The sequence below is a fragment of the Scyliorhinus torazame genome, chromosome 8 (genome assembly GCF_047496885.1).
Source record: "Scyliorhinus torazame isolate Kashiwa2021f chromosome 8, sScyTor2.1, whole genome shotgun sequence".
Classification (NCBI taxonomy): domain Eukaryota; kingdom Metazoa; phylum Chordata; class Chondrichthyes; order Carcharhiniformes; family Scyliorhinidae; genus Scyliorhinus; species Scyliorhinus torazame.
Genome location: NC_092714.1, coordinates 50,526,312 through 50,547,057, shown reverse-complemented (window position 1 = coordinate 50,547,057; position 20,746 = coordinate 50,526,312). Strand labels below are relative to the sequence as shown.

General features: G+C 44.0%; 1 protein-coding gene across 1 annotated transcript; it reads left to right on the top strand.

Moving 5' to 3' along the window:
- The first annotated feature begins 116 nt into the window (after positions 1-116).
- txnl4b (thioredoxin-like 4B) lies at positions 117-12,670 on the top strand. Its single transcript, XM_072513587.1, has 3 exons — positions 117-337; positions 3,782-3,933; positions 10,663-12,670. Exons 1-3 carry the CDS (start codon positions 206-208, stop codon positions 10,826-10,828), a joined length of 450 nt encoding a protein of 149 aa, XP_072369688.1. The 5' UTR covers positions 117-205; the 3' UTR covers positions 10,829-12,670.
- The last annotated feature ends 8,076 nt before the right edge of the window (positions 12,671-20,746 follow it).

Here is a 20,746-nt window from a genome sequence, read left to right as displayed (position 1 = left end):
GTCCCCCCCTTTGACCTGGCAACCGTCGAGGGATCATTTCATCCTGAATTAAAACAGGAGGATTTCCGTGGAACATTTATTTCTATTTGTTTTGCCCCGTGTTTGTGGGGAATTGTTTGGAGGTCGGAATAGGGACGGTTCACATCCGGTTCCGCGCTGCCTCGCCTCCCTCCATCTCCCGTTGAGCTCGCCTGGAGTGGAGAAAATGAGCTTCTTCCTGCCCAAGCTGCAAACCAAGAGGGAGGTTGACCAGGTTATCAAGACGGTGGCGGAGCGGGTGCTGGTCCTGCGCTTTGGGCGGGACCAGGACGCCGTGTGTTTGCAGCTGGATGAAATTGTAAGCACTGTCACTGGACCACCCTTCACAGCCCGGCATCCCGGGGGGGGGGGGGGGGGGGGGTTATTCTTCTGAAAACAACCAGGTTTCACTGTCCGCGGGATTCCCTAGCAAAAGGTTGGAGGCTCGCTGCCGGCCCTAGAATCAGGAGCGCAGCCCCTTCACTCACCTGAGGAAGGAGCAGCGCTCTGAAAGCCAGTGATTCGAAACAAACCTGTTGGACTTTAACTTGGTGTTGTAAGACTTCTTGCTGTGCCCAACCCAGTCTAACGCCAGCATCTCGCTGCCTGGCCATAGAATCGGGCGTGGTGAATGTACCGGTGGATGATGATTCCGTGATGTTCTGGCTGGGAGAGTGCTGCAGACCTTGTCGAGTGAGATCGGTTTGACGAAAATTGACCCCATTCCTGAAAACGGGGAAAGCAGGATAACACTATCTTGTGGTCATTTTGTATTGTGCTGCTTTTTGTAGGCGGTTAGTGTTTATTTACAGCTGACACTGCATCTCAAACTTGTTATTTGTGAAGCTTTGGGGTGTTTTGGTGTGATTAAATGTGCGAACTCATCCGGAACTCTGCCACCTGTACCCTAACAGTGGTTAGCACTGTTGCTTCACAGCGCCAGGGACCCGAGTTCGATCCCCGGCTTGGGTCACTGTGCGGAGTCTGCACGTTCTCCCCGTGTCTGTGTGGGTTTGCTCTGGGTGCTGCGGTTTCCACCCACAAGTCCAAAAGACGTGCTTGTTAGGTGAATTGGACATTCTGAATTCTCAAATCAGTGTACCCGGACAGGCATCGGACTGTGACGACTAGGGGATTTTCAGAGTAACTTCATTGCAGTGTTAATGAAAGCCTACTTGTGACACAAACTTGCCCAAAATGCCATGTTCACCTATCACCCTGGTGCTTCCTGACCTGTATTGGTTCCCAGTACAGCAAAGCCTCAAATTTAAATTCTTACTTTTAATTTCAAGTCCTTCCATGACTTTGCAACTCCCAATTTCTGAGACCTCTTCCAGTTCTACAATTCCTTGAGGTCCATGTGGTCCTCCACTTCTGCCACTTTTATGCATCCATGACTTTAATCTCTTCACCATTAGCAACTGTGTGTCTTCAGTTGCCTAAATCCTATGTGCTAGCATTCTCACCCTAAACCCCTCTGCCCTCCTGTAAGATGCTTCTTAAAACCTACCTCTTTGACCAAACTTTGGGCCATCTCCCTAATATCGCCCAAATTACTTGATTTCAAATTTTGTTTGACAATACTCAATGAAGAGCCTTGGGTATTTCACTACATAAAAATGCTTATAAATGCAAGTTGTTAATACAAACATTGAGCCATAATTTGCTGCAAAAGGCCACCTAATGGTATTTTGACTTGCACTTTTAACATAGGAAATATGATCAGGAGTAGTTCATTCGGCCCTTCTCCACCATTTCATCTGATTCTCTATCTCTTTTTGTCCAATTAAGTGGCAATTTTAGCGTGGCCAATCCACCTACCCTCCATATCTTTGGGTTGTGGGGGTGAGATCCATGCAGACATGGGGAGAATATGCAAACTCCACACGGACAGTGACCCGGCGTCAGGATCGAACCCATTTCCTCAGCGCCGTGAGACAGCAGTGCTAGCCACTGTGCCACTGTGCTGCTGCTGATCCTCCCATCTCAATGCCATACGTCTGCACTCTCCCCACACGCCTTGGCACCTTTCGAGTCTAGAAATCTATTTCTTCCTTAAATGTATTCAGCGACTTGACCTTCACAGCCTTCTGTGGTTGAGAATTCCACAGGTTCATCTCAGTCCTAAATGGCCTATCCCATATGCTGAGACTGTGACCCCTTGTTCTAGACCCTCTTCATCCAGAGGAAACAACCTCCCTGCATTCAGTCTGTCCAGCCCTGTCCGAATTCTGTACACTTCAGCGACATCCACTCTCCTAAACTCCGGCGAATAGAGGCCTTGTCAACCCAATTGCTCCTCATATGACAATTCCGCAGTCCCAGGAATCAGTCTGAAGAACATTTGATGCACTTCCTTTATGGCAAGTATGTTCCCTCTTGGGTGAGGAGACCAAAACTGCACACACTACACCAGATTTAGGTTTTGTAAATCTTTTGTAAAGACACATAAATGCCCACAAAAGCACAGGGCTAAATCGCTGGCTTTGAAAGCAGACCAGAGCAGGACAGCAGCGCGGGTTCAATTCCCGTACCAGCCTCCCCGAACAGGCGCCGGAATCTGGCGACTAGGGGTTTTTCACAGTAACTTCATTTGAAGCCTCCTTGTGACAATAAGCGATTTTCATTTCACAAAGGATGCTGATGGAACTGTGCTTCAGTGAGCAGCCAAAATCTTTTTGGGATAGAAACATTAATGTTCATGTTATCGTTTATTGTTGTCAGCTGAGATATCCACCATACACAAATAAAAATATACTGAATAAGAAATAAAGCTGATGTCATGAGAACAGCATTATACATGGTGTAAAATATTTGAAAATTGATTGGGTAACTGACCTTTTTAAGATTTGTTCTTGTAATTCCTAAACTCCTCGGTAAGTCTGTCCTGGGGTTCCGTTAGGCAAATTATATATCAAGGTACAACAACCTCAATCTATATTTATAAATATTTTGTCCGTATTTATAAATCATACTTTCTATATCATTTGGCTAGAAGTCAAATTATTCACTCGAGGTACAATCTGCAGAAATTCTTGAATTGCATGTTCTCAAAAAAGTGTCTTCCATTTTCTGGGCAATTCTCCATGTTCTCTGAAGCAATTTTCAATGAAAAATTCTGAAAACGTTTGAAGCTACTTTGTACTTCAGTCCTTTGCATTCCTGGCTCCAGATACCTTCTTGATCTTTGCCAATACGACAAAGAATTGTTGAAATAAAATACAACCTAAGAGTTATGCCTATTATTGCTTGTTGTTAAGTCGGCAAGTCACCTTAACTCAAAAGCTGAAGCGATTTGGCTGCGATCTGTAAATTGCTGACAAGAAAATGTACAAAGTGACTATCACCTCAAATTTGGATTTCAGGCCAGATTTAGATCATTTTGCAGGTTAAATATTTCAACATGATCTAACATCCATATTTAAGTTTATTGTTATTGTAAAAAAGATTTTTTTCTGGTAAGGTATGCTTTGAGCTTTTCTACAGATTATTTGTCCCAACCTGATGTATTCTCCTAATATTTAAACCTTTGTAAACTTGTTTACAATGATGTGGAGATGCCGGCGTTGGACTGGGGTGAGCACAGTACGAAGTCTTACAACACCAGGTTAAAGTCCAACAGGTTTGTTTCGATGTCACTAGCTTTCGGAGCGCTGCTCCTTCCTCAGGTGAATTGTTTACAATAGTTTTCCTTCTGAACTAAAACAATCCATGTCAAGTAAGGTCTCAATGGCAAGTTTTTTTTTCATCTTTGTTTCACTAGCTTTCAAAAACAGCTCATGACCTGAGTAAAATGGCAGCTATTTACCTTGTGGATGTTGACAGTGTGCCTATATATACTCGCTACTTTGACATCAGCTACATTCCTTCCACTGTATTTTTCTTCAATGGTCAACATATGAAGGTGGATTATGGGTAAGATGTTTTGCTTCAGTTAAAATGCGGCGGTGCAATACAGTTGCATCTGATATGTGTGGAGGGTTCCGGTAAACACTGATCTTTGTGTTATTTAGGGGCTGGTTTAGCACAGGACTAAAGAGCTGGCTTTTAAAGCAGACCAAGGCAGGCCAGCAGCACGGTTCAATTCCCATACCAGCCTCCCCCAACCAGCCTCCCCGAACAGGCACCGGAAAGTGGTGACTAGGGGCTTTTCACAGTAACTTCATTTGAAGCCTACTTGTGACAATAAGTGATTTTCATTTCATTTCATTTCATTCCTTGTATTGAATATCTTGTTTGATACGTAATGTGTTATGGTACAGGACCAGATCTAAATTTCTGTTAGGAAACCAGACAAAACCTAGCAATTTTTCAATTTGTGAAACTGGAAAGGATACTTCAGTCCAGGGGTGATTCCACTGACAAATAAGGACCTTCTGTATTAAAACAAACTTTATTATGAACACAATATCAACCACATTAACGTCACAGAAAAATAGCTCTCCAATGAACAGTTAAACAGTTCTAAATAAAAACAGAGAAACACATTAACCTCTACCTTATACCTTCTCTATTTCCAATTAAGCAAGGCCCATTACAGATCAAAATCCACTTCTAAATAAAGTTAGCAAACACAGGGCTACTTGTACACTTGTCTGGAAATGTCTTGGAAAGATTGCTTGGAGAGAGAGAGAGGGCCTTTCAGGGACAGCCTGCAGATCCTTCTGTCTTTGTCAGACTCCTGCTCAACCTGACAGCATTCAGCAAAACTGCTGCTCAACTCAAAAGCTCCCAGTAGACTGCCAAACCAAAAATCAAATTGCAAAACTACTGACAGACCTGGCTCCTCCCATTAATTACATCACCTTTATCCCACTCGGATCCCATGACCTGCTTACCTAAGTCTAAACACTATGTCTCAAATTATCTACTCTCCAGGGAATCTCCACCAACGATAAAGTTCCAATTGGCATCTCTTTGTAAACAAGTACATGGTTGGAATGAATGATTCTCATTTTTACATCTTAATTGAACCTTTTGCATACACACCACCTGTCTATGTTAAACCAGGACTTTAACACATTACTGCAACAGATATATATATACCATAACCCAGACTTTTACTTTTTATAAATTATAAATTTAGAGTACCCAATTCATTTTTTTCCTATTAAGGGACAATTTATTGTGGCCAATCTACCTATCTTGCACATCTTTGGGTTGTGGGAATGAAACCCACACAAACACGGGGAGAATGTGCAAACTCCACACGGTCAGTGACCCAGGGCCAGGATCGAACCTGGGACCTCAGTGCTGTGAGGCAGCAGTGCTAACCACTGCACCACCGTGCTGCCCCACCCAGAGTTTTAATAACACTCTCAAAATTTCCTACATTAATCACAAGTGGAAGAAGCAAAATATTAAGGAGTCATTTTTATCTTTGCTAGCCCTAACAGATGGATGCAAGTTTATCAATTGAAATTACCGAACAAAGCATAGTTTTTTCAACTGAACTGATGGCTTATAATCTTTTACTTTTTTCCATTGTTAGTTGCTCTCCCATCCATAATTGTGCTTATTATCTGTTAAATTACACCTCAAATCGGCACACTACTTCTGCAGCTTTTGACCACTTCTTCACTTCCATCTTTGATGTTGTGGTCCCCAGGAAAACCTTTACCCCTTCTCTCTCTCTCTCTTTAGCGTTGTACCCTTTATATTTTCTCTTCGTGTTTTTCCAACAAAAATTAACCACTTCACACTTCTCTAAATTTAATTTAATTTGCCACTTGTCTTCCCATTCCACAAACCTGAGCTTGTCCTTTTGAGGTCCTGCACTATCCTCCCCTCATTTCACACTGCTTCCAAGCTTTTTATCGACAACTAACCTTGCTGCCTTGCACACCAATATCTAGGTCATTTTCTTTTTTTAAAATTTAGAGTACCCAATTCATTTTTTTCAATTAAGGGGCAATTTAGCATGGCCAATCCCATCGGATGATCTCCTACGGGACTGCTGAGAGTCAGTGGACTGGTCAGTATTTTAAAACTCTGCGACCAGCCTGAACGAGTACGCCACTACAGTAACTGACTTCATTAATAAGTGTGTAGAAGACTGTGTGCCAAAGAAGCAAATTTGCGTGTTCCCCAACCGGAAACCCTGGATGAACAGGGATATCCACTGCTTGATGAAGTCTAGGTCTGAGGCGTTCAAGTCAGGCGACCCTGCCCTATACAAGAAAGCCAGATATGATTTAAAGAAATCCATCAAAGATGCCAAAAGACAGTACCGGACCAAGCTCGAGTCCCAGGCTAGCCACACCAATCCCCGCCGTCTATGGCAAGGTCTGCAAGACATAACGGGCTACAAGATGAAGGCATGTAAAATCGTCGCTTCCACGCACCACTCCCTGATGAGCTCAACACATTCTATGCCCGCTTTGAGCAAGAGGTCAGCGAGAGCGAGCCCTCCACCCCAGAAGCCGCGGATGAACTTGTATCTAAGATCACCACTGCAGACTTTAGAGCACACTTCTTGAAGGTCAACCCACGGAAAGCCACTGGCCCAGATGGTGTACCCAGACGAGCACTCGGGTCTTGCGCAGATCAGCTGGCGGGGGTATTCGCCGCCATCTTCAACCTCTCTTTACAACAATCTGAGGTCCCTATCTGCTTCAAGAAGACGACCATCATCCTGTACAAAAAAAAGTCAAGCAGCGTGCCTTAATGACTATCGTCCAGTGGCTCTGACATCCATCGTCATGAAGTGCTTCGAAAGGTTAGTCATGGCACAAATCAACTCCAGCTTCCCGGATTGCCTTGATCCACGACAGTTCACCTACCGCTGCAACAGGTCCACAGCAGACGCCATCTCCACGGCCCTGCATTCTACCCTGGAACATCTAGATAACAAAGACACCTATTTCAGACTCATTTATCGATTACAGCTCAGCCTTCAACACCATAATTCCTACGAAACTCATCTCCGAACTCCGTGGCCTTGGCCTCGGCTCCTCCCTCTGCGACTGGATCCTGAGCTTTCTAACCCACAGGCCATAATCAGTAAAGATAGGCAACAACACCTCCACGATCAGCCTCAACACCGGTGCCCCACAAGGCTGTGTCCTCAGCCCCCTACTATACTCCTTATACACCTATGACTGTGGCCAAATTCCCCTCCAACTCGATTTTCAAATTTGCTGATGACACCACAGTAGTGGGTCGGATTTCAAACGACGAGACAGAGTATAGGAATGAGATAGAGAATCTGGTGAACTGGTGCGACGACAATAATCTCTCCCTCAATGTCAACAAAACGAAGGAGATTGTCACCAACTTCAGGAAGCGTAGTGGAGAACGTGCCCCTGTCTTGTCTACATCAATGGGAACAAAGTAGAAAGGGTCAAGAGCTTCAAGTTTTTAGGTGTACAGATCACTAACAGCCTGTCCTGGTGTCCCCCCCCCCCCCCCCCCCCCCCTCCATGCCAACACTATAGTTAAGAAAGCCCACCAACGACTACTTTCTCAGAAGACTAAGAAAATTTGGCATGTCAGCTACGACCCTCACCAACTTCTACAGATGCACCATAGAAAGCATTCTTTCTGGTTGTATCACAGCTTGGTATGGAGCCTGCTCTGCCCAAGACTGCAGGAAACTACAAAAGGTTGTGAATGTCGCCCAGTCCATCACGCAAACCAGCCTCCCATCCATTGACTCTATCTATAATTCCCACTGTCTCAGAAAGGCAGCCAGCATAATTAAGGACCCCATGCACCCCGGACATGCTCTCTTTCACCTTCTTCTGTCAGGAAAAAGATACCAAAGTTTGAGGTCATGTACCAACCGACTCAAGAACAGCTTCTTCTCTACTACTATCAGACTTTTGAATGGACCTACCTCGTATTAAGTTGATCTTTTCTCTACACCTTGCTATAATTGTAACATTATATTCTCCTTCCTTCCCTATGTACGGTATGCATTGTTTGTATAGCATGCAAGAAACAATACTTTTCGCTGTATACTAATACATGTGACAATAATAAATCAAATCAAATCAAATCAATCCACCTATCCTGCACATCTTTTGGGTTGTGGGGATGAAACCCACGCAAACACGTGGAGAATGTACAGACTCCACACGGACAGTGACCCAGGGCTGGGATCGAACCTGGGACCTCGGCGCCATGAGGCAGCGGTGCTAACCACTGCACCACCATGCTGCATTATCTAGGTAATTAAAACAAAAAATTAGAGTATTTAATTATTTATTTATTTACAATTAAGAGGCAATTTAGCGTGGCCAATCCACCTAACCTGCACATCTTTGGATTGTGGGGGTGAAACCCATGCAGACACGGGAAGAATATGCAAACTCCACATGGACAGTGACCCGGGGCCGGGAGCGAACCCGGGTCCTCAGCAGCACAGGTAACAATGCTAAAACATCTCGGTCATTAATATATATCAGGAACAGCAAAGTTCCCAACACCAACCCCTGGTGACCTCTACTACAAACCTTTCTCCAGTCCAAGAAACCCACATTAACCACTACTTTCCTGTCAGTAAAGTCAATTTTGTAGCAATGTTGCTACTGCCCGTTTTGTTCCAAGAGCTATAAATTTGCTCACAAATCTGTTGTGCGGCACTGTAGCAAATGCCTTTTGGAAGTCTCATGTACACATCAACAGTATTAACCTCATCAACCCTCATTGTCACCTCATCAAAGATTTTCAGAATATTGGATAAATATGATTTCCAGCTACCAAATCCATGCTGACTTTCATTTTTAACTCACATTTGCCCCAGTGATTATTAATTTGGCTGGTTTAGCACAGCGGGCTAAACAGCTGGCTTGTAATGCAGAACAATGCCAGCAGCGCGGGTTCAATTCCCGTACCGGCCTCCCTGAACAGGCGCCGTAATGTGGCGACTAGGGGCTTTTACAGTAACTTCATTGAAGCCTACTTGTGACAATAAGCGATTATTATTATTATTAATAATCTGGTCCCATGTTATTGCTTCTAGAAGCTTCCACATCACCAAAGTTAATATGCCTGGCCTTTAGTTGCTGGGCTTTTCTTTACACTTTTTTAAAACCAATGCTGTGACATTCTCTAGTCCCCTGAATCTAAAGGAGCTTGGAAAATTATGTCCAGTGCCTCCACAATTTCCACTCTCACTTCCTCTGTATCTCTTGGATGAAACTGATTTGGTCCTGGTGCCTTATCAACTTTAAGTGCAGATAACCTATTCAATAATCGATTTTAAACCCTTCAAGTATCTGGATTACTTCATCTTTCACTGTGATCAGTGCAGCATCTTTCTTGGTAGAGACAGATCCAAAATATTCATTTAATGCCTCAGTTATTCCCCTGTCTCCATGTATAAATCCCCTTTCGAATCACTAATCTGCCCCAATCCCACTCCTATTTATGTGTCTCTAGAAGACTTTGGAATTCCCCTTTATGTTAGCTGCCCACCAAGTCAGACCTCTTCGAACCCCTACCCTGATCCCATGCTTTTCTTAAGTTTTTCTTCCATTTCCTCTACCACCTGTATAAGCTCATCTTACTACTGACCCAGTTCCTATCTTGACCCCAGGCCCACTACACTGCTCAGCCCTCAACCTTCTTCTTGGTGCTCATGTGAACTGACATTGTAAATAGTTTCTTCTCCTGAGGTACTGCTCTTTTCAAAACTTGCCTTTCCAATAAAATGCTCTCATGATATCACTATCTTGTAAACTATCCTATCTCCAAATTTATTTTCTCCTCCAAGTTCTTGAAAGTATTACCTCTCTGGAATCCAATTCCACATTTCCTGCAGCTCTATGTTTGAAAAATGCCAGGTCTCAGTGACTCTTGGCTCTGACTCCAAAGGTTGTGGTTGAAGTTCTGCCCCAGATACACGAGCACAAAAATCTAGGCTGGCGCTCTAATGCAGCACTGAAGGGGTGCTGTCTTTCCGTTGAAAAGTTAAACCGGGACCCTATCTGCCTGCTCAGGTGGAATGTAAAAGAACTCATGACACTATTTTGAAGAAGAGCAGGGGAGTTATCCCTAGTGTCCTGGTCAATATTTATTTTTCAATAAACATCACCAACTTACCCCACACTAAGATTGTTTGTGCATTGCATGTTTGTTACATTGTTTGCTTTCCTTACCCCATCTATTGTTGAAGCCTTCATCCATCCCAGCCTTGATTGTTCTAATGCTCTGTAGGATAGCTTTGCACCCTCCAGTCTCCTTAAACTTTTGCTGATCCAAAACTCTACTCCCCATCATTCATACTCATGCTGCAAATTTAAATTTCTCATTCTTGTGTTTAAATTAATTCATGAACTTCCTGCTCCTTATCTCTCTAACCCCTTTTCCCCCAATTTTTCATTTCTCTGTCCATAGCCTTAATGCATTCACCATTGAGACACGTTGGCAGCCGTGCCTTCAGTTATCCAGGAATTCTCTCCCTAAACCACTCCATCTTTTCACCTGCTCTTCTTAAAACCTAGCTCTTTGATTTTTTTTATCACTTGTTTTAATATCTCTTGCTCATTTTTACCTGATTATCCCACTATGAAGTGCTTTGGGACGCTTTCTAAGATAAAGTCACTGTATATAAATGTAATTGTTCAACTACATTGGATTTCTTGAAAGTAAAATTTTGAACACTGGCAAAATTAAGTGCTTATGTTCTCTTTTTTTTAGGTCTCCAGATCATACAAAGTTTATTGGGTGTTTCAAAACAAAGCAAGACTTCATAGATTTAATTGAAGTAATATTCCGTGGAGCAATGCGTGGAAAGCTGATAGTACACAGCCCCATTGATCCGAGAAATATCCCAAAGTATGACCTCCTCTACCATGGCATCTAAATGTACTGGTTGTTTGCAATCACCTCAAGGCAATTTGAACTCGTCCATCTGTTGAAGAATATTGAGATTTGATTGAATGTTCTTTAGTCCACAATGTGAATAGACGAGAAATTTCTTGACTTGAGATTTTCAAGAATCATGATCAAAGATTCAATATGGAGAGTTCAGATCCTCCATTGCTTAGGATTTCTGTATCCTGAAACTCCACACCTCAACTCTTTGGCAAGTCTGCTGCCACAAGCTTGCCTTAAAGGTTAACTTTGGAGGAGTTATTAATTTGATTGACAATTGTGTTTTCCTGAGTAGAACTCTATGAGAATTCTGGCACCTGCAGAAGCTCTTTCTGGTTGTGTTCTTTCTTTTAAAATAACTGTGCTATAACCTATAAGCTCTATGCATGAAAAGGGTATTAGAAAGTTAGAGCATTGGAAATGGTGACTTAAAAATTGGAAATAAACGCTGTTTCTACATTGCCCTACCACGATATTCGGCAGCTAACCTGCTTCCAAATTCATGCTCCTTTGAGCTCATCAGCAGGTGATTTTCCTTTTCCACCTCTTAAAGTTTTGCTTTGAAAGTGGAATTGTTCACTTCCTGCATGTGGACATGAGCTTGAACCCACCTCCGAGTAATTCGTGCACAATTCAAGTGTACAGATGCAATGTCTCATCAGATGCCCCAGCTGAATGTAGATTTCTACCTATGTTTCTGTCCCTAAGAACATAGCTCAGACTGATGTATGGTTCAAGGGGTGCCAGTAGCATTGCAACATATTGAAAACAGGGCCACTCCTGTCTGGTACGACTTACGTGCAGATTTTCAAGTACCGCTCACTGCCCATGAATCGTGAGCAGCAAGTCAGTGATTTCTTCATGCTAGATACAGTTACCGCCGTGCTGGCTGGTATTCTTTACCTTGTCACAGATCTGAGACTTCCTGTTTGTCAGGCCTGCAATAATAGCAACCAGGTCTTTGTGGTTTTGTATTTGGATTAAAAAACATCTATTCTGTATAACTATAACTGACAAAGTGAACTGGCTTCAGCAATTAGGGAGTCTGGTGGAACAAAAAGGTAAGTCAACATCAAGTGTGCAGACGATCCCACCAGCACAGTATTCCCCTCTCATTCCCCAAAACACATGTGTGCCTGTCCAACATTGCAAACACTGAGAGCACGAGAGAGTAATTTATTTCAGCTTTGAATTGTAAAAAGTCAAATTGAGGCCAGAGTGCCAAGTTGAAAGACGAGGTGCTGTTCCTCAAGAACATGTTGAACTCCTTTGGAAGAGCATGAATGGTCAGAGTGGAATGGAGTCCCAATTAATTGCCATACAGCATAAAGCTCGGAGTTGCACTTTGGAGCAGAGTGGATGTGTTCGGGAAAGTGATCACACTGCAGAGACCAAATATTCAACATAAAGTTACTTGTATTTAGTCAAAATAAATTTTCTGACCAAGACATTTAAAATAACATGTCATATTTGGGATTTTCAATGTAAACAGCCCGTTAGTAAAGACTGGGATGTAGCTTAATGGGATGGGAAGTATTTACAATGTTCCACGTTTCACCTGGCTGATGAAAACCCTTCCGTATTGGGTTTTACAAATAAAAACAATGCATTCAAATGATTTACCCTGCAGTTCATTGTTTTTGGTGAGTGGGTCTATAATGCTAATGTGCTGACTTTGGCTCTGAAATATATAAGGCTTTGTGAGGTTTGGGCAGCATTTCAGCAATGAAATCAATTGAGGATCTTGAAGGTTGATGCCAGCTTGCTGGACATTACCCAGCAGCTAAGTCATCTAAAGTTTTTATTTGTCCAATAAACTTTTTTAAACCTGCACTGTCAGTCACTAATTATTTTGAATGGGACCATTGCTGCCTGTATATCCAAAATAGTGCTCGATACAATAAGATGTATCGCAGATGAGCTTTCAAAGTGTCAACCACCCTGTGGAAATTAAGTACTTCAGAGTATAACCAGAATCCTACCTTGATAATCACCTCACGGTGCCCAAATACTTCAATAAAAGATGCTCAATTTTACTTTCCGCCACAGTATGTTTCCTTTCCTCAGAGTTGTATTAACAGAATAGTGGAGTAGGTATCAAGGTTTGGTGATTTTGCCTCCACACCTCTGTAAGAACTTATAATGTCAGTGTTTAGTAGCTGGTGGAGCATTTTACTTTACCCTGCAACATTGTATTTTAATGATAATGAACTTAAAAGTCAAAATCAGCTAACTTGTGGGTGCTCCATATTGATATAATGCGAGAAGTAGAGCAAGATGGAATTTCTACTATGTTTCTTCTGGGTACTAGTTTTATTAAATGACGTGTACAAAAATGATACTTAAAATTATAAGCAGCATTGTATAAAGCTTTGATATTTCTAACGTTACCCGCATGTCAGGCAGACTTGTGGGAGGATTGAATAACCGACTGCTTCCAATGGGTGTTGATAAAGGATTCAAACATTTGCACCCACAAGTTATTTTGTAGGTGCATAATTTCTTAAAACATTGCCCCACTGACAAAATATTAATGCAGTTTCAATCTGTATTTAATTGAAGGCGGAATGGGCTGAGGGATAGGTTAGTTGAGGAGATACTCCAGGTGGACAGGAGATACCCGGAGGCCCCGGACGCGGGGCTCCTGAGGGAACGGCGGAGGTTACAGGTGGAGTTTGGGCTGTTGACTACAGGGAAAGCGGTGGAACAGCTGAGGAAGGCAAGGAGGTGATTTATGAGTATGGGGAAAAGGCAAGCAGAATGTTAGTGCACCAGCTCAGAAAAAGGGAGGTGGCCAGGAAATAGGGAGAGTAAAGAGTAGAGTGGGGATTATGGTTCTGGACCCAGTGGGGGTGAATGAGGTGTTGACAGACTTTTACAGCAAATTATATGAGTCGGAACCCCCGGCTGGAGTGGAGGGGATGAGGCAGTGTTTGGGTAAATTGAGGTTTTGAGGGTGGATGAGGATCTGGTGGAAGGGCTGGGAACCCCAATTGAAATTGAGGAAATAATTGAGGGGCTGGAGGGCATGCAGTCGGGCAAGGCCCCGGGGCCAGACGGTTACCCAGTAGAATTCTCTCAGCAGTTTTCAGAGATATTGAACCCACTGCTGGTGAGGACATTTAATGAAACGAGAGAAGGGAGTCCTCCCCCAACAATATCACGGGCCTCGATTTCATTGATCCTGAAACGGGAGACGGATTCGGAGCAATGTGGGTCATACAGACCAATTTCTCTACTGAATGTGGATGCCAAACTGCTGGCTGAGATACTGGCCACAAGGATAGAGGACTATGTCTCGGGGGTGATAGGGGAAGACCAGATGGGATTTGTTCAGGGCAGGCAACTCAAGGCCAATGTTCGAAGGCTGCTCAATGTTATTATGATGCCCTCAGAAGGAGAGGAGGTGGAGGTGGTGATAGCGATGGATGCGGATAAGGCTTTTGATCGGGTGGAGTGGAATTACCTGTGGGAAGCGCTGGGAAGGTTTGGGTTTGGTGAGGGCTTTATTGACTGGGTGTGGTTGCCCTATCAGGCACCAGTAGCATGTGTGTGGATGAAGGTCGGGGTATTTTAAACTACACCGAACGACGAGGCAAGGGTGCTCCCTCTCCCCGCTACTGTTTGCTCTGGTCATAGAGCTATTGGCCATGACATTAAGAGCCTTTAGGAACTGGAAAGGGCTGGTTCGGGCGGGGGGAGGGGGGGGCGGTGGAGCACCGGGTCTCGCTTTACGCAGATGACCTGCTCTAGTATATTTCAGACCCATTGGAAGGGATGGGGGAAGTTATACAGATCCTCAGGGAATTGGGGAACTTTTCGGGGTAAAATTGAACAGGGGGAAAAGCGAGATGTTCGTGATCCAGACAGGAGGGCAGGAGAAGAGACTGGGAGAGCTGCCGTTTAGAATAGTAGGAAGGAGCTTTCGATTTCTGGGAAACCAGGTGGGCCGGGAATGGGAGGCACTGCACAAGTTAAACCTATCCTGGCTCGTAGAACAAATGAAAGAGGACTTTAAGAGATGGGACATGCTCCCACTATCACTGGCGGGGAGGGTACAGATTGTGAAAATGGCGGTCCGCCCCAGATTTCTGTTTATCTTTCAGTGCTCCCCATCTTCATCCCAAGGGCCTTTTTCAAGCGGGTGAATAAGGTTATTTTGGTCTTTGTATGTGCGGGTAAAGCCCCGCGAGTGAAGAAAGTGTTGCTGGAGCACAGTCGGGGGGGGGGGGGGGGGGGGAGAGTGGGTTGGGGCTGCTGATCATTTGCAATTACTACTGGGCAGCTAATATAGCCATGATTAGGTAGTGGGGGAGGGGGTCAGTGTAGGAGCGGATGGAGGCGGCGTCATGCAAAGACACAGGTTTGGGAGCACTGATAACGGCACCTCTTCCGTTCTTGCCGGCCCGATACTCCACAAGTCTGGTGGTGGTGGCGGCTCTGAGAATCTGGGGGCAGTGGAGGAGATATAAGAGAGTGGAGGGAGCATCGGTTTGGACCCCGATTTATAATAATTATCGCTTTGTACCTGGTAGGCTGGATGGTGGGTTCCGGAGATGGCAAAGGGCAGGAATTAGGAGGATGGGCATCTATGTATAGACGGGAGCTTCCCCAGCTTGAAAGCCTTGGAGGATAAATTTGAATTGGCAGCAGGGAATGGGTTTAGGTATCTGCAGATGCGAGACTTCTTGAGAAGGCAGGTTCCGGCCTTCCCACTGCTGCCGCCACGGGCGATACAGGACAGAGTAGTCGCCAGTACCTGGGTGATGGAGGGGAAGGTATCAGATATTTACCAGGAACTTTTGGAATTGGAGGAAACTCCGGTGGAGGAGCTCAAGGGCAAGTGGGAAGATGAGTTGGGGGGAGAGATAGAGGCGGGTCTGTGGGCGGATGCCCTAAGCAGGATTAACACATCCTCATCATGTGCCAGGCTTAGCCTGATAAAATTCAAGGTAGTCCACTGGGCACACGTGACAGTGGCCCGGATTAGCAAGTTTTATGGCGTAGAGGACAGGTGTGTGAGGTGCGCGGGAAGCCCAGCAAATCGTGTCCACATGTTTTGGGCATACCCGAAGCTTAAAGAGTTTTGGCAGGATTTCGCTAAGGCAATGTCCACGGTACTCAAAACACGGGTGGTGCCGAGTCTGGAGGTGTCGGTCTTTGGAGTGTCAGAAGAGCCGGGAGTTCAGCGGGCGAAAGAAGCCGACGTCTTGGCCTTTGCCTCTCTGGTAGTCGGAGACGGATCTTATTAATGTGGAGGGACTCGAAGCCCATGAGTGTATAGACCTGGGTTAGTGACATGGCTGGGTTTCTCAATCTCGAGAAAGTAAAGTTCGCCTTAAGGATCAATGGTAGGGTTCACCCGGAGGTGGCAGCCGTTCGTCGACTTTCTCGGGGAAAAATGTCAGCTGAAGCAGAATTCCAAAAGTGGGGGGGGCGGCGGGGAGGCAGACTTTTTTTTTCTTATTGTTGGGGGGGGGGGGTGAAGATTGGGATGGGGGTGGAAATGCTTATTGTACCATGTTGCTGTTATTATAAAAATTTGCAAATACCCTAATAAAAATATTTTAAAAAAAATAGTTTTAACACAAGGTTAAAGTCCAACAGGTTTGTTTCAAATCACTAGCTTTCGGAGCACTGCTCCTTCCTCAGGTGAAGGAGGAAATGAGGTCAATTCACCTGAGGAAGGAGCAGTGCTCTGAAAGCTAGTGATTTGAAACAAACCTGTTGGACTTTAACCTGGTGTTGTAAGATTTCTTACTGTGCTCACCCCAGTCCAACGCCGGCATCTCCACATCATGGATAGTTTTAACAGCAAGACATTTTATTAAACTTTTAAAAATTGGATTATAATACAATGCACCTTTATTCCCCCCTCCCTTATCTTAACAATTACACACAGGTTTTAAGATTAACAAGGATTTAAAATTTAAACTTAATTTAAAATGGTCTCTTTTAAACGCACAAGATGACTGTGGTCAAATACACTCCACTCAAGGGTGGCACATGGCACTGGTTAGCACTGCAACTTATGGCGCTGAAGACCCGGGTTTGAATCCTGACCCTGGGTCACTGTCCGTGTGGAGTTTGCACATTCTCCCATGACTGTGTGGGTTTCACCCCCATAACCCAAAGATGTGTAGGTTAGGTGGATTGGCCACGCTAAATTGCCCCTTAATTGGAAAAAAATAATTGGGTACTCTGAATTTTTTTTTTTAAATACACTCCACTCTGACCCCAAGTGAATATTTGTGGATGTCTCCTCAGAATCCGCCTGATGATTGTTATGTGAGAGTTTCCACACTCCTCTCCCAAAATCATGCTTTAAAATCTTCTCTCATAATTATGCTTTCCCTTAGTGGTTTGTAGTCCGAAATCGAGACCAGGTTTTCCAAATTAACACTTTTAAACAAAGCATCACTTTTAGCACATCCAGCCCAAGATTTTGCCCCAACTCCTTGAGTATTTCTTTGCTCCAACTGCTTGTGCACAAACTCCCAAGATCAAGCCACCGATTTCCATAGTTATTTCAACTCATGTTCTACCGGTTGTAGTAAAAACTCACAAACTGGAAAATCACTTCAGATATTTTTCTGTTGTCTCAGCCTTCTCAGCTCTGTCTTTACTGAACAGTGCTCTGTTCTAGCACTTTAACCTCAGATGTCTTGGAAACTTCTCTTCATTTCTCTAGTTTCCTTAACTACCTGCTCTTCAGATCTCTGCACTTGTTTATTAACCATTACTCCATGGTTCTTCTCGCAAAGCTGAGAGAGATGTACCCACTCTAGCCTTCTAAGCCAACTACTTCTAGCAGAACTGTGAGAGCTGCCTATTTTCAACTGCTCACAAATGAGCTAAACTAGAACTTAAAAGCTTCTCTACTTTACAAGGCTCCATTTGCTAAGCAAGGACACTGGTTTATTTATTTTTCATGCCGCAGCCCCCTCTAAGCACAGTTCAAACTTAACCAATCCCCATACATACAAACACCTTTGTTCAGCAAGGATCTAACTATAGGTTTTACCCTTCCAGGCGACTGTTCCTCCACATTTTATTTTTTACAAGTTGCAATCTTTTGAGCCAGGGTTCTATTCTTCCTGTTCAGTTACAACATTAACTGGGTTCGTAACGTTGGTCAGAGGTGGATTTTAAAGAGTAGAGAGATTGAGAGAAGGAATTTTAGAGCTCAAGGGCTGGACAACTTCAGGCATCATCATCAATGGTCGGGCCACTTTACTTTATTTGACTATTTTATTAGCCCAGCAGATCCACACAATTTCCAATCATCGTAACTTTAATTTTTAGCATATCAGCACTGTCGAGCAGAGATGTGCTTCGGCATTTGTTTTTTTTTGGGGGGGGGGGGGGGCGGGGGGAGGAAAGTGGAGAATCATCAGTCACAGGAAGTCTTACAAGCCAAAATGCTCCTATTGTGATTGTTTTGCTTGGTCTCAACAACAAACAAATAGTTTTAGTTTGGACTCTGAGGATGTGTACTTGTGCCTTTTAATAACTGTTGACTATTTAATTGTGAATGTATGCAAACCAAATCTTTCATTTCAACTTGAATGTCGAAGGAAAGTGAGACATGTAACCAAATATTCTTTCGGGGGAATCTTCTCTTTCTTTTTGCAAAGTGATACAGCGGGGAGGAAAAATAAACCGCTGCCCCCGCGGAGTACCCCCACCACGTATCTCCCCCTCGCCTTCAATCCTGCCCCCCGAAAATTGGAGCAGCAGACTCCCTCCCCCTTGTTTCTGTGTTTTGCTACTTTGTCAACAGTGCACTCTTTCTCACTAAAACCTCATCAACACCCATGGTACAAGGTACAGAAGGGAATAGCTACAATTTTAGGACTTTTATTGTTTTGAATCAGATGACTTTGTTTGCATCTCTTTAATCTTTCTTAACCTAAATTAAGAATTATAAACGGAAGCAATAGTCAATCCATGTATTTTTTCCCCCTTCAGTCAGAATCATACCATACTATTTCCATTTATTGTTCATCTGTGGGCGACTAGGATAGATTCTTTGCATAAAACAGTTTCAGTTCAGGAAAAGTATGAGCTGGATATAAAAGCTGCTGTTGTGTTGTTTCGAAAATGATGTTCACCTAAGTGAATAGACCTTTCAGTTGTGTGATTTTCCACTTTAAGCATTATTCATGCTGCTCCATCCAAGGCAATTATCTTTGTGCAGATCAGGAACTGAACATGGAACTGTCTACTGTTCACTTAAATGCTGTATTTACTGACTGAATGAACAAAACTTAGTGCAAGGGCCTGGTTTAGCACAGGGCTAAATCGCTGGCTTTGAAAGCAGACCAAGGCAGGCCAGCAGCACGGTTCAATTCCCGTACCAGCGAACAGGCGCCGGAATGTGGCGACTAGGGGCTTTTCACAGTAACTTCATTTGAAGCCTACTTGTGACAATAAGCGATTTTCATTTCATAGTGCCCAATCTTAGCAAGGCAAGACATGAGGGGAAACACATTTTTAATTATGATTCATTCTCAGGATGTGGGCATTGCTGACAAGGCAGACATTTATCAGTAATTTCCAGCACCAATTTCCCCTTCAGAATGTGCTGGTGAGTCTTCATCAACTGCCATAGCCAGTGCGGTGACACAATGCGTTACACAGGATGTATTGTAATTTTGATGGAGTAACAATGAAGGTCTGACAATATATGGCCAAGGCAGGTGGTATTCCCATGTACCTGATACCCTTGTCCTTCAATGTGGTAGAGGTGGCAGGTTTTCTGAAGAAGCATTATGAGTTGATGCCTCCTTTAGGCAGTATACACTGCAGCTCTGGTACGTTGTGGGGGAGTGGAGCAGCACAGTCAAGTCCAAGTTATCCATCATGCATATGAACAGATGAATTAGGAGCAGGAGTGGGCCATTCAGCCCCTCGAGCCTTTCAAGATCATGGCTGATCTGATTGAGGCCTCAACTCCACATGCTGCCCTACCCCCGATAATCTTCAACTCCCCTGTTAATCAAGAATGCATCTTCCTCTGCCTTAAAAATATTCAAGAACCCTGCTTCTGCCACTGTCTTGGGAAGGGTTCCAAAGACTCATGACCCTCAGAGAAAATGTTTCTTCTCATCTTCTTGAATGGGGGACTCCTTATTTTTAAGCTGCATCCCCTAGTTCTAGTCCCTCCCACAAGTGGAGACATTCTTTCAGCATCCATCCTGTCCAGTCCCCTCAGGATCTTAGGTTTCAATCAGATTATCTTCTAAACTCCAGCGGATACAGTCCCAGCTTAGCCAATCATTTCTCATAAGATTTAAACAATATATATTTATTCATGGGAGGTGGGCATCACTGGCTAGGCTAGCATTTATTGCCCATCGCCCGTTATCCATTGGATGGTGGTGGTGAGCTGCCTTCTTGAATCGCTGCAGATAACCACCTCATCACAGGTATCAAGTGAATCTTCAGTCAAGTGAATCTTCAGTCAAGTGAATCTTCTCTGGGCTGCTGACGTATTTATATATTTTCTGAAACAAAGAGACCAAAACTGCAAACAGTATTCCAGATGAAGTTTGTTGCTCTCTGGTTGGCTCTGAATATGCGGTCAATCTGGTCGCCTTCCTTAATCCTAATTATGTTTGATGTGGAGATGGCGGCGTTGGACTGGGGTGAGCACAGTAAGAAGTCTTACAACACCAGGTTAAAGTCCAACAGGTTTGTTTCGATGTCACTAGCTTTCGGAGTGCTGCTCCTTCCTCAGGTGAATGAAGGGGTATGTTCCAGAAACACATATATCGACAGATTCAAAGATGCCAAACAATGCTTGGAATGCGACCATTAGCAGGTGATTAAATCTTTACAGATCCAGAGATGGGGTAACCCCAGGTTAAAGAGGTGTGAATTGTATCAAGCCAGGACAGTTGGT

Excerpts from the sequence above, each read along its gene's own strand:
- txnl4b (XM_072513587.1), top strand. The coding sequence starts at position 206 with ATGAGCTTCTTCCTGCCCAAGCTGCAAACCAAGAGGGAGGTTGACCAG. Across the intron at positions 338-3,781 it reads GTTTGCAGCTGGATGAAATT|CTTTCAAAAACAGCTCATGA; the intron begins GTAAGCACTGTC and ends TTGTTTCACTAG. Across the intron at positions 3,934-10,662 it reads CATATGAAGGTGGATTATGG|GTCTCCAGATCATACAAAGT; the intron begins GTAAGATGTTTT and ends TCTTTTTTTTAG.